A 22465-nucleotide genomic window follows, 5' to 3' on the forward strand; every position below is an offset into this window, starting at 1 on the left:
TACTGAGGGAGTGCTGCACTGTCATAGGGTCAGTACTGAGAGAGTGCTGCACTGTCGGAGGGTCACTACTGAGAGAGTGCTGCACTGTCAGAGGGTCAGTACTGAGGGAGTGCTGCACTATCATAGAGTCAGTACTGAGGGAGTGCTGCACTGTCAGAGAGTCAGTACTGAGGGAGTGCTGCACTATCATAGAGTCAGTACTGAGGGAGCGCTGCACTGTCAGAGAGTCAGTACTGAGGGAGTGCTGCACTGTCGGAGGGTCAGTACTGAGGGCGTGCTGCACTGTCGGCAGTGCCTTCTTTCAGATGAGATGTTAAACTGAGGGCCCATTTACCCTCTCAGGTGGATGTACAAGATCTCACGGCTGCTATTTCAAAGAGCAGGGGTGTTCTCCCGTTGTCCTGGCCAATCTTAGTCCCACAATCAACATCACTGACAGAGGTAATCAGTTCATTTATCTTGGTGAATCTTAAACATTTTTGGGTGAAGGACCCCTTTTCAAATAGATTAACAATAGCAGATCCCCATTTAAAAAACAGTCCCAGAAAATACTCAATATGAAATTGCTATGTGTAAAGAGTGTTTTAATAATGTTTTTTAAGAAAATAGGTATTGACTTAACTATCAGTGAGAGTGGACGAGCCTGCATTTCACTGCACAGGACGGGGTTAATTTTAAAACTCCCCTCTCTTGAACAAGGCTGAACTCACCTCTCGCTACCACCGCCAGCCCTGGTAACTGTGGGTTTAGCTGCTCTCAGTGCTCCTCCATGCTTATTCCCATCTGATGTGAGACAGCCTGCCCTCTCTCCTCCCACCTTTCACCAAGCTCACCTCTGGCCACTGCTCAGTCATTGTGCGGATGCCCTAGAAAGTCTCTCCGAATCCCCAGGAGCCCATGGACCCCTGTTTGAAATCCAGTGATTTATCTCATTGCTTTTCTGTGGGATCTTGCTGTGCTTTTCCTACATTACAGCAGTGACTACACTTCAAAAAGTACTTCATTGGCTACAAAGTGTATTGGAACATCCTGAGGTCGGGAAAGGCACCAGAGAAATGCAAGTTCTTGTTTCTTTCCCTGTTTTCCTCCTTCCTTTCTTCCCTCCTCCTTCCTTTCTTCCCTCCTCCTTTTTGTGCCATTATTAAAGGAGCACAAATTGTGGGAATTATTTATTGATTGATGAACCTCTTCCCTGCCTGTTTTGGTTTGTTGCAGCAACCTACAGAGGACAGCATGGCAGAGGAAAGTGTAACAACATCCGTTGAAGATATGAGGAAGCAGCTGCACATCAGCCGAGCGACCATCTCTGTACTCAGATTGCAGCCTCCTGTTGAGATGAGTTTGTCTGTAGCGAACAGTGTGGAGCTAATGAGAAGAGGTAGGAACTGCCTATGTGAACAGATGCCATCTACCATCCTGGGAGTCACATGATACAATGGTCAACAACTCCATTATCAATCACAGCGACCAATCTCTATCAATGAGTCTACAACAGACCCAGACAGGAGGTGGGGGAAACCCCCAGTGGGGGAGAGCTTTGGGAACCATAAGCCCAAAGTCACCTGTTCCTCCCGAGCGTGTTCCACTCACCACACGTCAGGTCTGAAGTTACTCGGACACTGGCAGGAGATCAGCCCTTGCTCAGTCTCATTCTCACTCCGAGTCAGCAAGTTGTGGGTTCAAGTCATTTAGAAAGTCAAAACGCAATCCATCAGAGTCAGTATGGTTTTATGAAGGGTAAATCGTGTTTGACTAATTTGCTAGAGTTCTTTGAAGATGTAACAAGCAAAGTAGATAATGGGGATCCTGTAGATGTAGTATATCTGGAACTCCAGAAGGCATTTGATAAGGTGCCGCACAAAAGGTTAATACATAAGGTAAGATCACATGGGGTTAGGGGCAATTTATTAGCTTGGATAGAGGATTGGCTAACCAACAGAAAACAGAGAGTCGGGATAAATGGGTCTTTTTCTGGTTGGCAAGATGCAACTAGTGGGGTGCCACAGGGTTCGGTCCTCGGGCCCCAACTATTTACAATCTATATTAATGACTTGGATGCAGGGATAGAAGGTACTATAGCCAAATTTGCAGATGACACTAAAATAGGTGGGACAGTAAGATGCAATAAAGAAATAAGGAATCTACAAATGGATATGGATAGACTAGATAAATGGGCCAAAATTTGGCAGATGGATTTTAACATGGATAAGTGTGAGGTTATCCATTTTGTTCAGAAGAATAGAAAGGCAAATTATTATCTAAATGGAGAGAAACTTCAGACTGCTTTGGTGCAGAGGGATCTGGGTGTCCTCGTGCATGAATCACAGAAAACTAGTTTGCAGGTACAGCAGGTGATAAGGAAGGCAAATGGAATTTTGGCATTTATTGCTAAAGGAATGGAGTATAAAAGTAGGGAAGTGTTGCTACAACTGTACAAGGTATTAGTGAGACTGCACCTGGAGTATTGCGTACAGTTTTGGTCCGCTTACTTGAGGAGGGATGTAGTTGCATTGGAGGCAGTTCAGAGGAGGTTCACTAGATTGATTCCAGAAATGAGGGGCTTGTTTTATAAAGAGAGATTGAGCAGGTTAGGCCTTTACTCTCTGGAGTTTAGAAGAATGAGAGGAGATCTAATTGAGGTATATAAGATGATTAAGGGGATTGACAAAGTAGACACAGAGAGGATGTTTCCTCTTGTGGGGCAATCTAGAACGAGAGGTCATAGTTTTAGGATAACGGGTAGTGGATTTAAAACAGAAATGAGGAGAAATTACTTTTCTCAAAAGGTCATGAATCTGTGGAATTCACAACCCCCAGAGTGAGGTGGATGCCGGGACATTGAGTAAATTTAAGGAGGAAGTAGACAGATTTTTAATTGATAATGGGTTGAAAGGTTATGAAGAACGGGCAGGAAAGTGAAGTTGAGTGCGAGATGAGATTGACAATCTAATGGTGCGAGACCCCTTGGGGATGAGCGACCATAATAGGATAGAATTCTTCATCAAGCTGGAGAGTGATGTAGCTGATTCTGAGACTAGGGTCCTGAATCTTAGTAAAGGAAACTATGAAGCTATGAGGCGCGAGTTGGCTCTGATGGATTGGGAAACGTTACTTAAAGGGATGACGGTGGAAAGGCAATGGCAAAAATTTAAAGAGCGCATGGATGAACTGCAACAATTGTTTATCCCTGTCTGGCGCAAAAGTAAAACGGGAAAGGTAGCCAAACCATGGCTTACAAGGGAAATTAGAGATAGCATTTGATCCAAGGAAGAGGCATATAAATTTGCCAGAAAAAACAACAGACCTGAGGATTGGGAGCAGTTTAGAATTCAGCAAAGGAGGACCAAGGGATTGATTAAGAAGGGGAAAATAGAGTACGAGAGCAAGCTTGCGGGCAACATAAAAACTGACTGTAAAAATTTCTATAGGTATGTAAAGAGAAAAAGATTGGTGAAGACAAATGTAGGTCCCTTACAGTCAGAAACAGGGGAATTTATTATGGGGAATAAAGAAATGGCTGACCAACTAAATGCATACTTTGGTTCTGTCTTCACAAATTGAGGACACAAATAACATACCAGAAATGTTGGGGAACACAGAGTTTAGTGAGAGAGAGAAACTGAAGGAAATCAGTATTAGTAGAGAAATGGTGTTGGGAAATTGATGGGATTGAAGGCCGATAAATCCCCAGGGCCTGATGGTATGCATCCCAGAGTACTTAAGGAAGTGGCCCTAGAAATAGTGGATGCATTGGTGGTCATCTTTCAAGATTCTATCGACTCTGGAACAGTTCCTACAGATTGGAGGGTAGCTAATGTAACCCCACTATTTAAAAAGGGAGGTAGAGAGAAAGCAGGGAATTATAGACCAGTCAGCCTGACATCGGTAGTGGGGAAAATTCTAGAGTCCATTGTCAAAGATGTTATAGCAGAGCACTTGGAGAACAGTGGTAGAATCGGGCAGAGTCAGCATGGATTTACGAAAGGGAAATCATGCTTGACAAATCTACTAGAATTCTTCGAGGATGTAATTAGTAGAGTTGATGAGGGGGAGCCAGTGGATGTGGTTTATTTGGACTTTCAGAAGGCTTTCTACAAAGTTCCACATAAGAGATTAGTGTGTAAAATTAAAGCGCATGGGATTGGGGGTAGTGTATTGCGATGGATAGAAAATTAGTTGGCAGACAGGAAACAAAGAGTAGGAATAAATGGGTCTTTTTCCGAATGGCAGGCAGTGACTAGTGGGGTACCGCAGGGATCGGTGCTAGGACCCCAGCTATTCACAATATAAATGATTTAGATGAGGGAATAAATTTAATATCTCCAAATTTGCAGATGACACAAAACTGGGTGGGAGGGTGAGTTGTGAGGAGGATGCAGAGAGGCTTCAGGGTGATTTGGACAGGTTGAGTGAGTGGGCAAATACATGGCAGATGCAGTATAATGTGGATAAATGTGAGGTTATCCACTTTGGTAGCAAAAACAGGAAGGCAGATTATTATCTGAATGGCTATAAATTGAGAGAGGGGAATATGCAGCGAGACCTGGGTGTTCTCGTACACCAGTCGCTGAACGTAAGCATGCAGGTGCTACAGGCGGTAAAAAAGGCAAATGGTGTGTTGGCCTTCATAGCGAGAGGATTCGAGTAGAGTCATAGAGTCATAGAGAGATACAGCACCGAAACAGGCCTTTCGGCCCACTGAGTCCGCGCCGACCATCAACCACCCATTTATACTAATCCTACATTAATCCCATTTTCCCTCTCACATCCCCACCTTCCCTCAATACTCCTATCACCTACCTACATTAGGGGCAAATTTTTTACAGTGGCCAATTTTACCTATTAACTCGCAAGTCTTTGGCATGTGGGAGGAAACCGGAGCACCCGGAGGAAACCCACGCGGTCACAGGGAGAACTTGCAAACTCCGCACAGGCAGTACCCAGAATTGAACCCGGGTCGCTAGAGCTGTGAGTACAGAAGCAGGGATATCTTGCTGCAATTATACAGGGCCTTGGTGAGGCCGCACCTGGAATATTGTGTGCAGTTTTGGTCTCCTTATCTGAGGAAGGATGTTCTTGCTCTAGAGGGAGTGCAACGAAGGTTTACCAGCCTGATTCCTGGGATGGCGAGACTGACGTATGAGGAGAGATTGAGTCGGTTAGGATTATATTCGCTGGAGTTCAGAAGAGTGAGGGGGGATCTCATAGAAACCTATAAAATTCTAACAGGACTTGACAGGGTAGATGAAGGAAGGATGTTCCCAATGGTGGAGGAGTCCAGAATCTGGGGTCATAGTCTAAGGATACGGGGTAAACCTTTCAGAACTGAGATGAGGAGAAATTTCTTCACCCAGAGAGTGGTGAGCCTGTGGAATTCACTACCACAGAAAGCAGTTGAGGCCAAAACATTGTATGTTTTCAAGGAGAAGTCAGATATAGCTCTTGGATCGAAAGGGATCAAAGAGTCTGGGGCGAAAGTGGGAACAGGTTACTGAGTTGGATGATCAGCCATGATCATAATGAATGGCGGAGCATGCTCGAAGGGCCTAATGGCCTACTCCTGCTCCTAGTTCTTATGTTCTTATGTAAAGAGTGGCTGTGTGGTAGATAGCGAGGAGGATAGCTGTAGGCTCCAGGAAGATAGTGATGGTCTGGTCAGCTGGGCAGAAAATTGCCAAATGGAATTCAACCTGGAGAAGTGTGAGGTGATGCATTTGGGGAGGTCAAACAAGGCAAAAGAATACACGATTAATGAGAAAATACTGAGAAGTGTAGAGGAAGTGAGGGACCTTGGAGTGAATGTCCACAGATCCCTGAAGGTGGCAGGACAGGTCGATAAGGTGGTTAAGAAGGCATATGGAATCCTTTCCTTTATTAGCCAAGGTATAGAATACAAGAGCAGGGAGGTTATGCTGGAACTGTATAACTCATTGGTTAGGCCACAACTTCAGTACTGTGTGCAGTTCTGGTCACCTCATTACAGAAAGGATGTAATTGCACTGGAGAGGGTACAGAGGAGATTTACAAGGATGTTGCCAGGACTGGAGAAATGCAGCTCTGAGGAAAGATTGGATAGGCTGGGGTTGTTCTCCTTGGAACAGAGAAGGCTGAGGGGGGATCTGATTGAAATGTACAAAATGGTGAGGGACTTGGATAGAGTGGAGGTGAAGGGTCTATTCACCTGAGCAGAGAGGTCAGTGACTAGGGGGAATAGATTTAAAATGATTGGTAGAGAAATTAGAGGGGAGATGAGGAAAATCCTTCTCATCCAGAGTGTGCTGGGGGTCTGGAACTCACTGCCTGAAAGGCTGGTTGAGACAGAAACCCTCAACTCATTCAAAAGGAGTCTGGATATGCCCCTCAAGTGTCGTAATCTGCAGGGCTCCGGACCAAATGCTGGAAGGTAATTTGAGAATAGGTGGATCGTTTTTCGGCTGGCACAGACACGATGGGCTAAGTGGCCTCTTTCTGTGCCGTAAACCTTCTATGATACGACAAGTCCCGCTCCAGTGACTTCAGCACCAAATCCAGACTGACATTCCCACTGCAGTACTGAGGGAATGCAGCACTGTCGAAGGCGCCATTTTTCAGATGAAACGTTAAATCGAGGCCTTGTCTGCCCTCTGCAAAAGATCAAATGGCCATACTCCAACAAAAGCAGGGGAACTCTCCCTGGTGTCCATGACCGATATTTATCCCTCAACCATCATTACTCATAAACAGATTAACCGCACCTTCATTCCGTTGCTGTTTCTGTGATCTGCTTGTGTGCAGATAGGTTATGCACTTCCTACATTACAACAGTAATTAAAAGTACTCAATTGGCTATCGTACAATTCGGGATGTTCTGAGGTTGTGAACACATTCACACTGACATATTGAACATTGATAGGACAGTGTAGAGGCAGCTTTATATGTATTCCAGGCTGTACATCAAACACTCCCAGGACAGGTACAGCACTGGGATTGGCTGGGCAATTTGGGAAGCACTTCTTGCCTGCAATCAGGGGGAGCAGCTGCACCTGTGTTGCTGCAACTGGAGAGGAGACAGCAGAGTGAAGTTACTACAGAGAGGTGACTGTCGAGTGGAGACAGCTGCATTTACTGTGGATCTGTTGCATTTTTTCAAGGACTAAGGTGACCAGCAAGTCATTTTGGAGAGGTGGGTGTTGGAGCACCAGAGAACTGTTGGTTGTTTGGACTGTTGGGGGAGGGAGGAGGCACCGGAAGATACAGGGGTGGGGCTGCCAAATTCTATAGGGAGCACTTATGTTTGCTCTTGTGTTTATCTGCCATCCTGCACAAAAGGGGCTCCCTCCCCACCCCCAACTGTGTGGCTCGGGACGGCTGGAGCTGCCCGGCTGAAGACTATCTTTATACAACAGCAGAAAAGGGAGAGAACCGGGCGGCTCTAGCCGACCCGGGCGAAGAGCCCTCCCCTAACTGGAAGACTGAACTGTAGACTCTGCAGGAAGGTGCTCCAACCACCAAGTGAACTGTAACATCCTCGCAGCTGTTCTCTCTCTTCCATCACTCGGCCACCTATCCTCTCCTCTCCTTGTCCTTTTCAGCCCTATCCTCCTCTATTCCCATCAAATTGCTTGAGTTAAAGAGAAAACTGTTGCGTTTTTTTTTCATGGGGGTGGGCGTAGTTCTGCGACCCCATGGCAAGCCCTCCTTCGCCGGTGGCGGGGCCTTCCCGTTCATATGCTGCTGCGGCTGCTGCAGCTGCACCTGTTGCCCCGTCACCATTTGCATTAATAACATCGAAGCATGGGGTCAAGAGCTACGTTCACCCGAACATGTCAATGGAGGAATGCGTAAAGGCAATGGCCGAGGTTGTCGGCCCTTCGGCCATTGTTGCTGCCTCAAAAATGTACGGGAAGGCAGTGTTTTTCCTGAAGACCGAGCGGGCGGTGTCTCTGGCTCTGAGCAAGGGGCTCACCATGGGCGGGACCTTTCCGCTCGTGGACCCCCTGGAGGCCACTGCGCAAAGGGTCATTCGATAGATTAATTCCTGGTGAGCTCCTCCTTCCCCACCTGCACCATCTGGGGGAGGTAAAGACGGGGCTCACCCCAGTCCCGCTTGGTCTTCGGGAGAACCGCCTCCGGCACTTGTACTCCTTCCGCTGCCAGTTATTTACACGGCTGGCGCAGGAGGAGGTCACAGATGGCCACTTCAATGTAGAGTTCCAGGGAACGGCCTACCGCGTCTTCTGGACAAAGAACAAAGAACAAAGAAAATTACAGCACAGGAACAGGCCCTTCGGCCCTCCAAGCCGACGCCGATCCAAATCCTCCCTCTAAACATGTCGCCTATTTTCTAAGGGTCTGTATCTCTTTACTTCCTGCCCATTCATGTATCTGTCTAGATACATCTTAAAAGACGCTATCGTGCCCGCATCTACCACCTCCGCTGGCAACGCGTTCCATGCACCCACCACCCTCTGTGTAAAGAACTTTCCACGCATATCCCCCCTTGGACCTTGGACGGGGTGCGGTGCCGTGTCTGCAAGGGGGTGGGGCATGTTCGTAAGAACTGCCCCAACCTCCCGGCTGCCAACTCCACCTCAGCAGTCCAGGGTGGCGCCGCTGCACCTCCTCCCACCCCCCCAACACCTCCACCAGATACCATTCAGTCGGTTCCGGAGGCTGTGGTTTTCACAGCCTCTGGCGGGATGGGGAGTGCCCGTCCAAGTGGAAGGAAAGCGCGGAGGAAAATTAAACATCAAGGGACACGTCCCCTGGACACACTGACACAACCCGAGCCTGAGCACAGCCCAAGGCCTGATCTCGGGGAGCCCACTTGCCGCAGGGCTGGACTCAGGCCAAGGGTGACAAAAAAAAAGAGTGCAGAGGCGGAGGCCTCTGATGGCATGGAGGTCTCTGAGCCTCCGCGCCCAACTGGAAAAAAGAGGGGCAGGCACCCCTCCACGGAGGTAACACAGGGCCCTGAGGTGCAGGGCCCATCTGTTGGAGGGGAGCTGTCTCCTGGTTCACATCCCCAGGTTACCATCACCACCACCATCATCAAGGCTGCAAAGTCTGGGCAGGAGCTCCTTACCCCTCAGGATGGAGGGGAGAGGGAGGCCCCTGTACATGAGGCCCCTCCTGAAGGAGTAAGTGGGGCCCTGCTTGTTGTGGGGGAGCCTGTGGATGCCGCCCATTCTGCCTCTGCCACTGGGTCAGGTGCCCTGAGTGGAGGGAAGGGCGAGGCCCCAAAAGGTCGGCCCTCCCAGCCAAAATCCGCCACCAACCAGGACACACCTGACCCGGTTAAAATTGAAAATTTTGCCCCAACTGCTGGGTCTGTGGGCGCTGGCAGGGCAGGAGATGGCTTCCTCTCTCCGCCTCCGGTCCCGGGTCTGGCTGGATTTCCGGAGTCGGGCACTTGCATCTCCCCTGGACCACTCATTGGCCTGGGGACGGAGGTGGAGGGGGGTCCTGAACCGTTGGCACCCACAGGCTCCAGTGACCAGCTGGCGCGGCCGGGATGTCCACCCCACAGTGTGTGATGGGAGTGTCGGTCGCTGGCGGTGACGACCCGGAGGAGGATGGGGATTCGGTGTGGGGCACGGAGGCCGACCTTGATTCCATCGCCAGTGAGGTGGTGGAGTCCCTCATGCCTCCCACCGAGTCTCCTCTCATCCCCACGGTGGAACTCCGGGATTTCCTCGCGGCTTGCAGGGGTTGCTGCGATAAAGTTCAGCTGGCCCTTGGCCATTGGTCGAATCTGGCGCTAATCATCCAGTCCGTCCGGGCCACCCTCAAGAAAGCGGGCAAAGGCACGGGCGTGAAACTGGTTGAGAGGTGCCAGTTTAATGTGTTCCTCAATGAGTGGAAGGCCAGGTGCACTTCCACTCCCTCCTCACAGTGAGGTGTTGGTGATGGTTTTTAAGTACTTTTGACATGAAGATAACCATAGCCAGCCTCAACATCAACGGCAGCAGGGGGTCTCACCGCAGATTTCACAGTCTCTCAGACCTCAGGGAAGGGAGATACGTGGTGAGCTTTCTGCAGGAAACCCACACCGTTCCGGGAGACGAAGCCACCTGGCTCCTGGAGTGGCAGGGTGGGGTCTACATGAGTCACCTCACCCCTATTTCTAGTGGGGTGGCTATCTTGTTGGCCCCGACCTTTCAGCCGGAGATCTTGGGGGTCAAGGAGCTCGTGCCAGGCCGCTTGCTCCACCTCGCCGTTCACCTGGGTAGCGTGCCGCTCCACTTTGTGAACGTGTACGCGCCCAGGCCCGGCACGTTGCAAGCACGCTTCTTTGAAGAAGTGTCCGCTCTCTTGAGCTCCATCGATCGAGGCGAGTGCATCATCCTCGGGGGGGATTTTAACTGCACCCTCGATGTGGGGGATCGCTCCGGTCCCCAGCGCGGCCAAGCGTCAGTGGAGAAGTTGAGGGAACTGATCAGCTCCCTTAACTTGGTGGATGTCTGGCGGAATCTCCATCCCGACTCCAGCGCCTTCACGTGGAGGTCTGGAGGAGGAGGGTCCCGAATCAACCACCTCTACTTTTCGCAGGCGTACGTCTCCCGCGTGTCGGTGGCCTCCATGCGGCTGGTGCCGTGCTCGGACCACCACCTGGTGTGGGCGGAGTTCACTCCGCTCCGCACACGGGCGGGGTCCGCATACTGGCACTTTAACAACCGGCTGCTGGAGGACGAGCGATTTCGGGACTCGTTCTGTCGATTCTGGGCTGACTGGAGAAGGAAGCAGGGGGGCTTCCCCTCCTTGAGGCTATGGTGGGATGTGGGCAAGACTCACATCCGCGTCTTCTGTCAGGAGTACGCGAAGGGGTCGACCGAGAGGCAGGAAGCCGAGATCGGCCGCCTTGAGAGGGAGGTGCTCGACTTGGAGACCCGCCTCGGTCATGCCGTCGTGGACCCGGCCCTGTGGCAGGCGTACAAAGAGAAGTAGGGCGCGCTGAGGGACCTGCAGCTCATAGGGTCCCGAGGCGCGTACGTGAGGTCGCGGATCCAGATCCTGGAAGGTTTGGACCGCGCCTCACCCTTCTTCTACTTGCTGGAAAAATGGCAGGGGGTCCATAAGCAGCTCGTTGAGCTGCTGGCCGACGACGGATCCTCCATCACGGATCCGGAGGGAATGGGCCTCCTGGTCCGTGCTTATTACAGTGCGTTGTTCTCTCCGGATCTGTCCAGCGAGGACGCGCGCAGAGCTTTGTGGGAGGACCTGCCGCACGTCAGCCCAGAGGGCGCCGAATGATTGGAGGCTCCGCTCACGTTGGCGGAGCTGACCGGCGCCCTCCACCAGCTCTCAAGGGGCAAATCCCCAGGGCAGGATGGGTTGACCGTGGAGTTCCTCAAGGCGTTCTGGGACGTCCTGGGGGACGATTACACGTGGGTCCTGGGGGAAAGCCTGACAACCGGGGAGATACCCCTCTTGTGGCGCAGGGCGGTCATCGTCCTGCTGCCGGAGAGGGGCGATCTCCGCCTGCTTAAAATCTGGCGTCCGGTCTCCCTCCTCAGCACGGATCATAAGATCTTTGCCTGGGCTGTGTCTACCCGCCTGGGCTCTGTGCTGGCCCACATGATCTACCCCGACCAGTCCTACACGGTCCCAGGCCGGTCCATCCAGGACAACATCCACCTGGTCCGGGATCTGATCCATCTTTCCCAGAGGACTGGTCAGTCGGTCGCCTTTCTCTCCCTCGATCAGGAGAAGGCGTTCGTCAGGGTGGATCGTGAATATCGTTTCGGGACTCTGCGTGCTTTCGGACTCGGGCCGCATTTCGTGGCCCGGATCCGACTTTTATACACCGCCGCAGAGTGTCTAGTCAAGGATAACCTGTCCTTGACGGCGACCCTTCGCTTTGGGTGAGGAGTGCATCAGGGATGCCCCATGTCCGGCATGCGGTGTCTGCCGGTACGCTTGAGGCCTTTTGCGACCGGTGGACACTGCAGGGACTGGAGTACATTGTCAATGCCGAGGATGGCATTTTAATTTGAGTTTTTTGTTTATTTATCTGTCTTTAATCAAGTTATTTTAAAAATATGTGTATAAAGGGGGCCTGAGGAATAAAGGCCCCCTCGACATAAAATATATAAAAGGGGCCTGGGGTATAAAGGCCAGCTTAAAAAAGAAAATACAAAAAAAAAAACGTGGTTAGATACAGAGTAAAGCTCCCTCTACACTGTCCCCATCAAACACAAAGAGGGATGAGGTCTTGCATCAAGAATTCAGGGAGTTAGGCAGTAGACTAACAAGCAGGACCTCTCGGGTTGTAATCTCTGGATTACTCCCAGTGCCATGTGCTAGTGAGTGTAAAAATAGGAGAATAGCACAGATGAATGCGTGGCTTAAGAGTTGGTGCAGGAGGGAGGGTTTTAGATTCCTGGACCACTGGGACCGTTTCTGGGGAAGGTGGGACCTGTGCAAGTGGGACGGTCTACATCTGAACCAGAGGGGGACTAACATCCTTGCTGGCGGGTTTGCGAGTGCTGTTGGGAGGAGTTTAAACTAATTTGGCAGAGCAAGGGGATGCAGACTCCTAGCAGAATAGGGACACAGCTAAACACAGGAAAGCGAACAAGTCAGAGGGAATACAGCAGAAGTAGGTTTGAAGGGAGTAAGACCAGGATGGTCTTAAAATGCCATTCTTGGCGTCGACAATGCACTCCAGTCCTTGCGGTGTCCACCGGTCACGTGAAATTGTGATATAGCCATCATGGAGACATGGTTGAGGGAGGGGCAGGATTGTCAGCTCAATATCCCGGGATATAGAAACTTCAGGCGAGACAGGAGGGGGTAAAAGAGGAGGGGGCATTGCAATACTAGTTAAGGAGTCAGTTACTGCAGTAAGGAGAGATGATATCTTGGAGGGGGTATCAAATGAAGCTTTATGGGTAGAGTTTAGGAATAAAAAAGGGAAAGCCACGTTACTAGGTATTTATTATAGACCCCCAGATAGTCAGTGGGAAATTGAGGAGCAAATATGTGCGCAATTCGCAGAGCTGTGTAAAAGTAATAGAGTAATTCTATTCGGTCCTCATCAGTCCTCATCAGAGAACTCCTCTTTGCTGACGATGCTGCTTTAACATCTCACACTGAAGAATGCCTGCAGAGTCTCATCGACAGGTTTGCGTCTGCCTGCAATGAATTTGGCCTAACCATCAGCCTCAAGAAAACGAACATCATGGGGCAGGATGTCAGAAATGCTCCATCCATCAATATTGGCGACCACGCTCTGGAAGTGGTTCAAGAGTTCACCTACCTAGGCTCAACTATCACCAGTAACCTGTCTCTAGATGCAGAAATCAACAAGCGCATGGGTAAGGCTTCCACTGCTATGTTCAGACTGGCCAAGAGAGTGTGGGAAAATGGCGCACTGACACGGAACACAAAAGTCCGAGTGTATCAGGCCTGTGTCCTCAGTACCTTGCTCTACGGCAGCGAGGCCTGGACAACGTATGCCAGCCAAGAGCGACGTCTCAATTCATTCCATCTTCGCTGCCTTCGGAGAATACTTGGCATCAGGTGGCAGGACTATATCTCCAACACAGAAGTCCTTGAAGCGGCCAACATCCCCAGCTTATACACACTACTGAGTCAGCGGCGCTTGAGATGGCTTGGCCATGTGAGCCGCATGGAAGATGGCAGGATCCCCAAAGACACATTGTACAGCGAGCTCGCCACTGGTATCAGACCCACCGGCCGTCCATGTCTCCGCTATAAAGACGTCTGCAAACGCGACATGAAATCGTGTGACATTGATCACAAGTCGTGGGAGTCAGTTGCCAGCATTCGCCAGAGCTGGCGGGCAGCCATAAAGACAGGGCTAAATTGTGGCGAGTCGAAGAGACTTAGTAGTTGGCAGGAAAAAAGACAGAGGCGCAAGGGGAGAGCCAACTGTGCAACAGCCCCAACAAACAAATTTCTCTGCAGCACCTGTGGAAGAGCCTGTCACTCCAGAATTGGCCTTTATAGCCACTCCAGGCGCTGCTTCACAAACCACTGACCACCTCCAGGCGCGTATCCATTGTCTCTCAAGATAAGGAGGCCCAAAAGAAAGAAATTCTATTCGGTGATTTCAACTTTCCAAACATTAATTGGGATAGTCATCGTGTTAAGGGCTCGAGGGAGTGGAGTTCTTAAAATGTATACAGGAGAACTTCTTAGCTCAATATGTAGAGGATCCAACAAGGGAGGGTGCAGTGCTGGACAAATTCTGGGGAATGAAGCTGGACAGGTGGTTGATGTGTTGGTGGGGGGAGCATTTTGGTGATAGCGACCACAACATGGTACAGTTTAAGCTTGTTATGGAGAAAGAAATAGACAAGTTGCAAAAAAAGGTTTTGGATTGGAGGAGAGCGAATTTTAGTAAAATAAGGCAGGATCTGGCCAAGGTAGACTGGAAAGAGTTATTTGTCGGGAAATCTACAGAAAAGCAGTGGGGGGGCATTCAAAAAGGAAATGGGGAGGGTACAGGCCCAACATGTTCCCTCGAGGGTAATACTAGGAGCAACAAGCCCAGAGTACCATGGATAACCAGAAACATTCAGGGTACGATGAGAAGGAAAAGAGAGGCTTTTAGCAAATACAAGGAGAGCAAATCAACGGAAGCATTAGTGGAGTACAGAAAATGGAGCTTAAGAAAGCAATTAGGAGAGCAAAGAGGGGAAATGAGAAAGCTCTGGCTGGTAAAAGTAGGGAAAATCCCAAGATATTCGAAAAGTATATCAATGGGAAGAGGATAACCAGGGAAAGAGTAGGACTCATTAGGGACCGAGGGGGAAATCTGTGGGTGGAGACAGATGACATTGGTAGGGTGTTGAACGAATATTTCACATCTGTCTTCACCCAAGAGAATGAGGATGCAGATAAGGAACTCAGAGAGAGAGACTGTGAGGTTCCTGAGCAAATTGTCATAGGGAGTGACAAGGTATTGGAGGTTTTGGCAGGCTTAAAAGTGGACAAATCTCCAGGTCTGGATGATTTGTCCCAGAATGCTGTGGGAGGCAAGGGTGGAGATTGCAGGGGCTCTGACCCAAATTTTTAATTCCTCTCTGGCCACGGGGGAGGTGCCAGAGGACTGGAGAACAGCAAATGTGGTCCCACTATTTAAAAAAGGTTGTAGAGATAAGTCAGGGAACTACAGACCAGTGAGTCTCACGTCAGTGGTAAGGAAACTATTGGAGAAAATTCTGAAGGAGAGAATCTATCTCCACTTGGAGAGGCAAAATTTGATTAGGAATAGTCAGCATGGCTTTGTCAGAGGGAGGTCATGCCTAACAAATTTGATTGAATTTTTTGAGCAAGTGACCAGGTGTGTAGATGAGGGTAGTGCAGTTGATGTAGTTTACATGGATTTCAGCAAAGCCTTTGACAAGGTCCCACATGGGAGACTTATCGAGAAAGCAAATGCACATGGGATACAGGGTAACTTGATAAGGTGGATTCAAAATTGGCTTAGCTGTAGGAGACAGAGAGTGATGACAGACGGCAGTTTTAGTGACTGGAAACCAGTGTCCAGTGGTGTACCACAGGGATCTGTGCTGGGTCCCCTATTGTTTGTCATTATATAAACGACATAGATGACTATGTGGGGGGTAGGATCAGTAAGTTCGCGGATGACACACAAATTGGCCGAGTGGTTAACAGTGAGGTTGAGTGCCTTGGGTTACAGGAAGATATAGACGGGATGGTCAAATGGGCAGAAAAGTGGCAGATGGAATTTAACCCTGAAAAGTGTGAGGTGATGCACTTTGGAAGGAGTAATGTGACACGGAAGTATTCAATGAATGGCCTGACACTGGGAAGTTCCGAGGAACAAAGGGACCTTGGCGTGTTTGTCCATCGATCTCTGAAGGCAGAAGGGCAGGTTAATAGGGTGGTGAAAAAGGCATATGGGACACTTGCCTTTATCAATTGAGGCATAGATTACAAAAGCAGGGAGGTCATGTCGGAGTTGTACAGAACTTTGGTAAGGTCACAGCTGGAGTACTGTGTGCAATTCTGGTCGCCACATTATAGGAAGGATGTGATTGCACTGGAGGGGGTGCAGAGGCGATTCACCAGGATGTTGCCTGGGATGGAACATTTAAGCTATGAAGAGAGGTTGGATAGGCTTGGGTTGTTTTCGCTGGAGCAGAGAAGACTGAGGGGTGACCTGATCGAGGTGTACAAGATTATGAGGGGCATGGACAGGGTGGATAGGGAGCAGCTGTTCTCCTTAGTTGAAGGGTCAGTTACGAGGGGTCACAAGTTTAAGGTGAGGGGCAGGAGGTTTAAGGGGGATTTGAGGAAGAACTTTTTTACCCAGAGGGTGGTGACAGTCTGGAATGCCCTGCCTGGGAGGGTGGTAGAGGCGGGTTGCCTCACATCCTTTAAAAAGTACCTGGATGAGCACTTGGCACGTCATAACATTCAAGGCTATGGGCCAAGTGCTGGCAAATGGGATTAGGTAGACAGGTCAGGTGTCTTTAATGCATCGGTGCAAACTCCATGGGCCGAAGAGCCTCTTCTGCACTGTATTATTCTGTGATTTTGTGATTCTGATTCACTCCCAGGACAGGTACTTTGCTTTCTTTCCTGGGTAACAGGAAAAAGGGAGACAACAGCATTGAGTCTGAACTCTGCCTAGATAAATTTAGGGCGGCACAGTGGCGCAGTGGTTAGCACTGCAGCCTCACAGCTCCAGGGACCCGGGTTCAATTCTGGGTACTGCCTGTGTGGAGTTTGCAAGTTCTCCCTGTGTCTGCGTGGGTTTCCGCCGGGTGCTCCGGTTTCCTCCAACTGCCAAAGACTTGCAGGTGATAGGTAAATTGGCCATTGTAAATTGCCCCTCGTGTAGGTAGGGGATATGGGATTACTGTAAGGTTAGTATAAATGGGTGGTTCTTGGTCGGCACAGACTCGGTGGGCCGAAGGGCCTGTTTCAGTGCTGTATCTCTAAATAAATAATGGAGGCCCAGTAATACATTGAGTGAGGGTCACAGGTGACTGGGTTGTGTGTTCCCTGTCCTCACCTCGAAGCTGGCTCATTTAAAAAAAGGGCTCCATGCAGATTAAAGCTGCTTCCACAGCTCGTGTTTTTTTGCCATCCTGTTTGTACTCTGACAGACATTACCAGTAAGAGAGTTTGATGGTGGTATTCTGCTGTATGTTTAGCTGGTTAGTACTGCACTGGATATCTCATTGGGGGTTTCCTCTCTGCTGCGGCTCTGAGTTCTGTTTAATTTTCTCTCTGGCAGGTTTGAAGCTCGATCGTTTTACCAAACAAAAGAAGAAGAGGAAAACGAGAATGGTATTTTTTGCGTGGAGACCAGGAATGGTCTCATCATCCATGCTATCTTCAGTTAATAGTTGGGCGCAGGCAGACATTTCCATTTGGAAACACGTCACCATCGCTCAGTGGCAATCCCTGTCTCACTGCTCAGTTGGAAAATTAGGGGTGCAAGTCGCACTCCAGATTCATAAGCATATAATCCAAATTACACTCCCACTGCAGTACTGAGGGAGTGCCACGCTGTCGGAGGGTCAGTACTGAGGGAGTGCCACGCTGTCGGAGGGGCTGCACTGAGGGAGTGCCACACTGTCGGAGGGTCAGTACTGAGGGAGGGCTGCACTGTCGGAGGGGCTGCACTGAGGGAGTGCCACACTGTCGGAGGGGCTGCATTGAGGGAGTGCCACACTGTCGGAGGGTCAGTACTGAGGGAGTGCCACACTGTCGGAGGGTCAGTACTGAGGGAGGGCCGCACTGTCGGAGGGGCTGCACTGAGGGAATGCCACACTGTCGGAGGGTCAGTACTGAGGGAGTGCCACACTGTTGGAGGGGCTGTACTGAGGGAGTGCTGCACTGTCGGAGGGTCAGTACTGAGGGAGGGCCGCACTGTCGGAGGGGCTGCACTGAGGGAGTGCCACGCTGTTGGAGGGGCTGTACTGAGGGAGTGCTGCACTGTCGGAGGGTCAGTACTGAGGGAGGGCCACACTGTTGGAGGGTCTGTACTGAGGGAGCTCTGCCTTTATTACAAGAAGATTTGAGTATAGGAGTAAAGGTGATTACTGCAATTATATTGAGTTTTGGTGAGACCGCACCTGGAGTATTGTGCACAGTTTTGGTGAGACCGCACCTGGAGTATTGTGCACAGTTTTGGTCTCCTTACCCAAGGAAAGATGTACTTGCCATAGAGGGAGTGCCACGAAGGTTCACCAAACTAATTCCTGGGATGGAGGGATTGTCCTATGAGAAAAAGACTAAATAGACTGGGCCTCTATTCTCTGGAGTTTAGAAACATGAGAGATGATCTCATTCAAACATACAAAATTCTTACAGGGCTCGACAGGGTAGATGCAGGAAGGATGTTTTCCCTGGCTGGGGAGTCTAGAACCAGAGCACACTGTCTCCGAATAAAGGGCAGACCATTTAGAACTGAGATGAGGAAGAATTTCTTCACTTAGTTTGGTGAATCTTTGGAATTCTCTGCCCCAGAGGCTCAGTCGTTGAGTATCTTCAAGACTGAAAGCGATAGATTTCTACAAAATAAAAGCATCAAGGGATACAGGGATAGTACAGGAAAATGGTGTTGAAGTAGAAGTCAGCCATGATCTCATTGGCTGAGCTGGCTCGAAGGGCTGAATGGCCTTCTCCTGCTCCTATTTCTTATGTTTTTATATACTGTTGGAGGGTCAGTACTGAGGGAGTGCTGCACTGTCGGAGGATCAGTACTGAGGGAGTGCTTCATTGTCAGAGGGTCAGTACTGAGGGAGTGCTTCATTGTCAGAGGGTCAGTCCTGAGGGAGTGCTGCACTGTCGGAGGATCAGTACTGAGGGAGTGCCTCATTGTCAGAGGGTCAGTACTGAGGGAGTGCTTCATTGTCAGAGGGTCAGTCCTGAGGGAGTGCCGCACTGTCGGAGGGTCAGCACTGAGGGAGCGCTGCACTGTCGGAGGGTCAGTACTGAGGGAGTGCTGCACTGTTGGAGGTGCCCTCCTTCATCTGGGACGTTAAACTTAGGGCTGCGGCTTCCCCCTCAGGTGGACACCGTGGTCCCTGTTTTGAAGAAGAGCAGGGCAGTTCCCCCTGGTGCCCTGGGGTCAATATTTATCCCTCATTCAATATTACTAAAAAAACAGATTATCTGGTCATTATCACAGTGCTGTTTGTGGGATCTTGCTGAGCACACATTGGCTGCAGTATTTCCCACATTATAACAGTGACTACATTTCAAAACTACTTTATTGGCTGTGCAGTGCTTTGCGATATCCTGAATTTGTGAAAGATGCTTGGGTAATACCAGTGCGACACTTCCTCCAGCAAGCTCCAACAGAGGTTTAATCACCATTGGGGTACAGGAAGGGTCATCCCCCGCACACAGGGTCAAACGCGGAGTTGCTTCTGAATTGTTATGTTGACAGGGGGAGCTCTAGCGTGGCACTGATCCACCACGGACTTGGAATAGCCCTGGTTGGTTCTCCAGTTAATGTTGATTTAGACTATCCCAAACACTAGAATGGAATCTAGAGGCTCGGGCTAATGCCCTGGGGACAGGGGTTCAAATCCCACCAAGGCAGCTGCTGGAATTTAAATTCAATTAATTAATAAAAGTCTGGAATTGAGAGCTAGTCTCAGTAATGATGGCCATGAAATCATTGTCAATTGCTGTAAAAACCCATCTGGTTCACTGATGTCCTTTAGGGAAGGAAATCTGCTGTCCTTACCTGGTCTGGCCTACATGTGGTTGACTCTTAAATGCCCTCTGAGATGGTGTAGCAAGCCACTCAGTTCAAGGGCAATTAGGGATGGGTAACAAATGCTGGCCTCGCCAGTAACACCCCCATCCCATAAAAGAATAAATAAAACAAAGAAAGCCAGGACAGGGGAGTACGGAAAAGGATGTCAAAGCTAACAGATAAAAAGTTTTTAGAAATGTGTGAAGAGAAAGGGAGTGGCAAAGGGAAATATGCGAGCCAAGAACAACCGATTCAGGAGATTATCATGGGTATTAAAGCAATGGCAGACCTGATAAGTGACTACTTTCGACTTGCTTTCATAGTGGAAGAAGATGGCAAATTACCAAGAGGATCAAAAAACAAGTCCAGGGAAGGAACTTGGTGGATTTAATTCACAAAAAGAAAGGCAATGGAGAAAATAACGGGATTTAAGATGGACAAATCACCCAGTGCTTAATGGTTTCCCTACCAGGGCTCGAGGAGGAGAATCGATAGAGGTTGAATGGAATAGCTGAGGGAATTGCAGATGTGTCAGTCATCATTTTACAAAGCTATCTGGATTCAGGAATTGAGCCTTTGGATCAGAAAGGTGTAAATACCAGTCCAGTATTTGAAAAAGAGGAGGCAGAAACCAGGAAACTAGTGTCAGTTGTGTGGAAGTTACTGGAATCTCTCCTCAGGGTCTGTGTGACCGAGCACTTGTGGCAGATATCAGCTGATCAAAGAGCGTCAGCGAGAATTTGTGAAGTGTCGATCATGTCTGACAAATCCAGTTGAATTTTTTGAGGTCTGGTGGATAGCAGATCATCTCTGGATGTCATAGAGTCGTACAGCATAGAAACAGGCCCTTCGGCCCACCGCATCCATGCCGACCATAATGCCTATCTATACTAATCCCACCTGCCTGCATTAATTCCATATCCCTCTATGCCTTGCTCATTCAAGTACCTGTCCTGATGCCTCTTAAATGTCGCTACTGTTCCTGCCTCCACCACCTCCTCAGGCAGCTCATTCCAGATACCCACTATTCTTTGTGTGAAAAATTTACCCCTTTGATCCCCTTTAAACCTCCTCCCTCTCACCTTAAATCTATGCCCTCTAGTTTTACTCACTCCTACCATGGGAAACAGACTCTGGCTATCTACCCTATCTATGCCTCTCATAATTTTATATACCTCTATCATGTCCCCTCTCAGCCTCCTTCGCTCCAGGGAAAAACAGACCCAGCCTATCCAATCTCTCTTGCTAACTCAAGCCCTCCAAGCCAGGCAACATCCTTGTGAATCTTTTCTGCACCCTCTTAATCACATCTTTCCTGTAGTGCGGCGACCAGAACTGCACACAGTACTCCAAGTGCGGCCTAACCAACGTTATGTACAACTGTCACATGATGTCCCAACTCTTGTACTCAATGCCTCGGCCGATGTTATCAATTTGGATTTCCAGTCGGTTTTTGGGAAGATTCCACTCAGGAGGTTATTAGTAAAAATCAGAGTGTGTGGAATTGGAGGCGATCTTGTGATGAGTTGATAACAGGAGACAGAGAGATGGATAAAGGATCCGCTCTGTGATTGGTGGGATGTGACAGTGATGTTCTCAGGGATCTGTTCTGGGACCTTAACTTTTCACCATATTGATAATGAATTGGAGGAAGGAATAGAGAGTTTGATATCTGCAATTACAGATGACACTAAGGAGCAACAGGAAGTTGTGTAGCTGGAAGCAGGAAGTTACAAAGCTGCGGCAGATGCTACTGGGGAAGTGTGAGATCATCCACTGTGGATCTGAGAAAGACAGATCGGAATATTTTCCTAATGGTGAGTGACCAGGAGCTGTGCAGGAGCAGAGAGATTTGGGTTTCCATGTACACAAATCACGAAGAGCCAGTGCACAGGTACAGAAAATAATCAAAGAGACCAATGGAATGTTGTCCTTTATCTCAAAGGGATTGAATACAATAGTGAGGAAGTGATGCTTCAGTTGCACAGAGCCCTGGTCAGATTCCATCGGGAGTAACTGTGTTCAGTTCTGGTCAGAACCCATATGGAGCAACTGTGTCCAGTTCCGGTCAGACTCCATCGGGAGTAACTGTGTTCAGTTCTGGTCAGACCCCATCGGGAGTAACTGTGTTCAGTTCTGGTTAGACCCCATCGGGAGTAACTGTGTTCAGTTCTGGTCAGACTCCATCGGGAGTAACTGTGTTCAGTTCTGGTCAGATTCCATCGGGAGTAACTGTGTTCAGTTCTGCTCAGACCCCATCGGGAGTAACTGTGTTCAGTTCTGGTCAGACTCCATCGGGAGTAACTGTGTTCAGTTCTGGTCAGACTCCATCGGGAGTAACTGTGTTCAGTTCTGGTCAGACTCCATCGGGAGTAACTGTGTTCAGTTCTGGTCAGACTCCATCGGGAGTAACTGTGTTCAGTACTGGTCAGACCCCATCGGGAGTAACTGTGTTCAGTTCTGGTCAGACTCCATCGGGAGTAACTGTGTTCAGTTCTGGTCAGACTCCATCGGGAGTAACTGTGTTCAGTTCCGGTCAGACTCCATCAGGAGTAACTGTGTTCAGTTCTGGTCAGACCCCATCGGGAGTAACTGTGTTCAGTTCTGGTCAGACTCCATCGGGAGTAACTGTGTTCAGTTCTGGTCAGACTCCATCGGGAGTAACTGTGTTCAGTTCTGGTCAGACCCCATCGGGAGTAACCGTGTTCAGTTCTGGTCAGACCCCATCGGGAGTAACTGTGTTCAGTTCCGGTCAGACCCCATCGGGAG

General features: G+C 49.4%; 1 protein-coding gene across 1 annotated transcript in view; it reads left to right on the top strand.

Moving 5' to 3' along the window:
* The window catches only part of LOC137380352 (uncharacterized), a 142305-nt gene that overhangs the window by 5337 nt on the left and 114503 nt on the right, over positions 1 to 22465 (top strand). Inside the window, exons 3-4 of the mRNA XM_068052280.1 lie at positions 1216 to 1378; positions 17219 to 17271. Of these exons, the coding sequence (XP_067908381.1) occupies positions 1216 to 1378; positions 17219 to 17271 (216 nt within the window). The remainder of the gene's footprint in view (positions 1 to 1215; positions 1379 to 17218; positions 17272 to 22465) is intronic.

Source organism: Heterodontus francisci, chromosome 19 (assembly GCF_036365525.1).
Source record: "Heterodontus francisci isolate sHetFra1 chromosome 19, sHetFra1.hap1, whole genome shotgun sequence".
NCBI lineage: Eukaryota > Metazoa > Chordata > Chondrichthyes > Heterodontiformes > Heterodontidae > Heterodontus > Heterodontus francisci.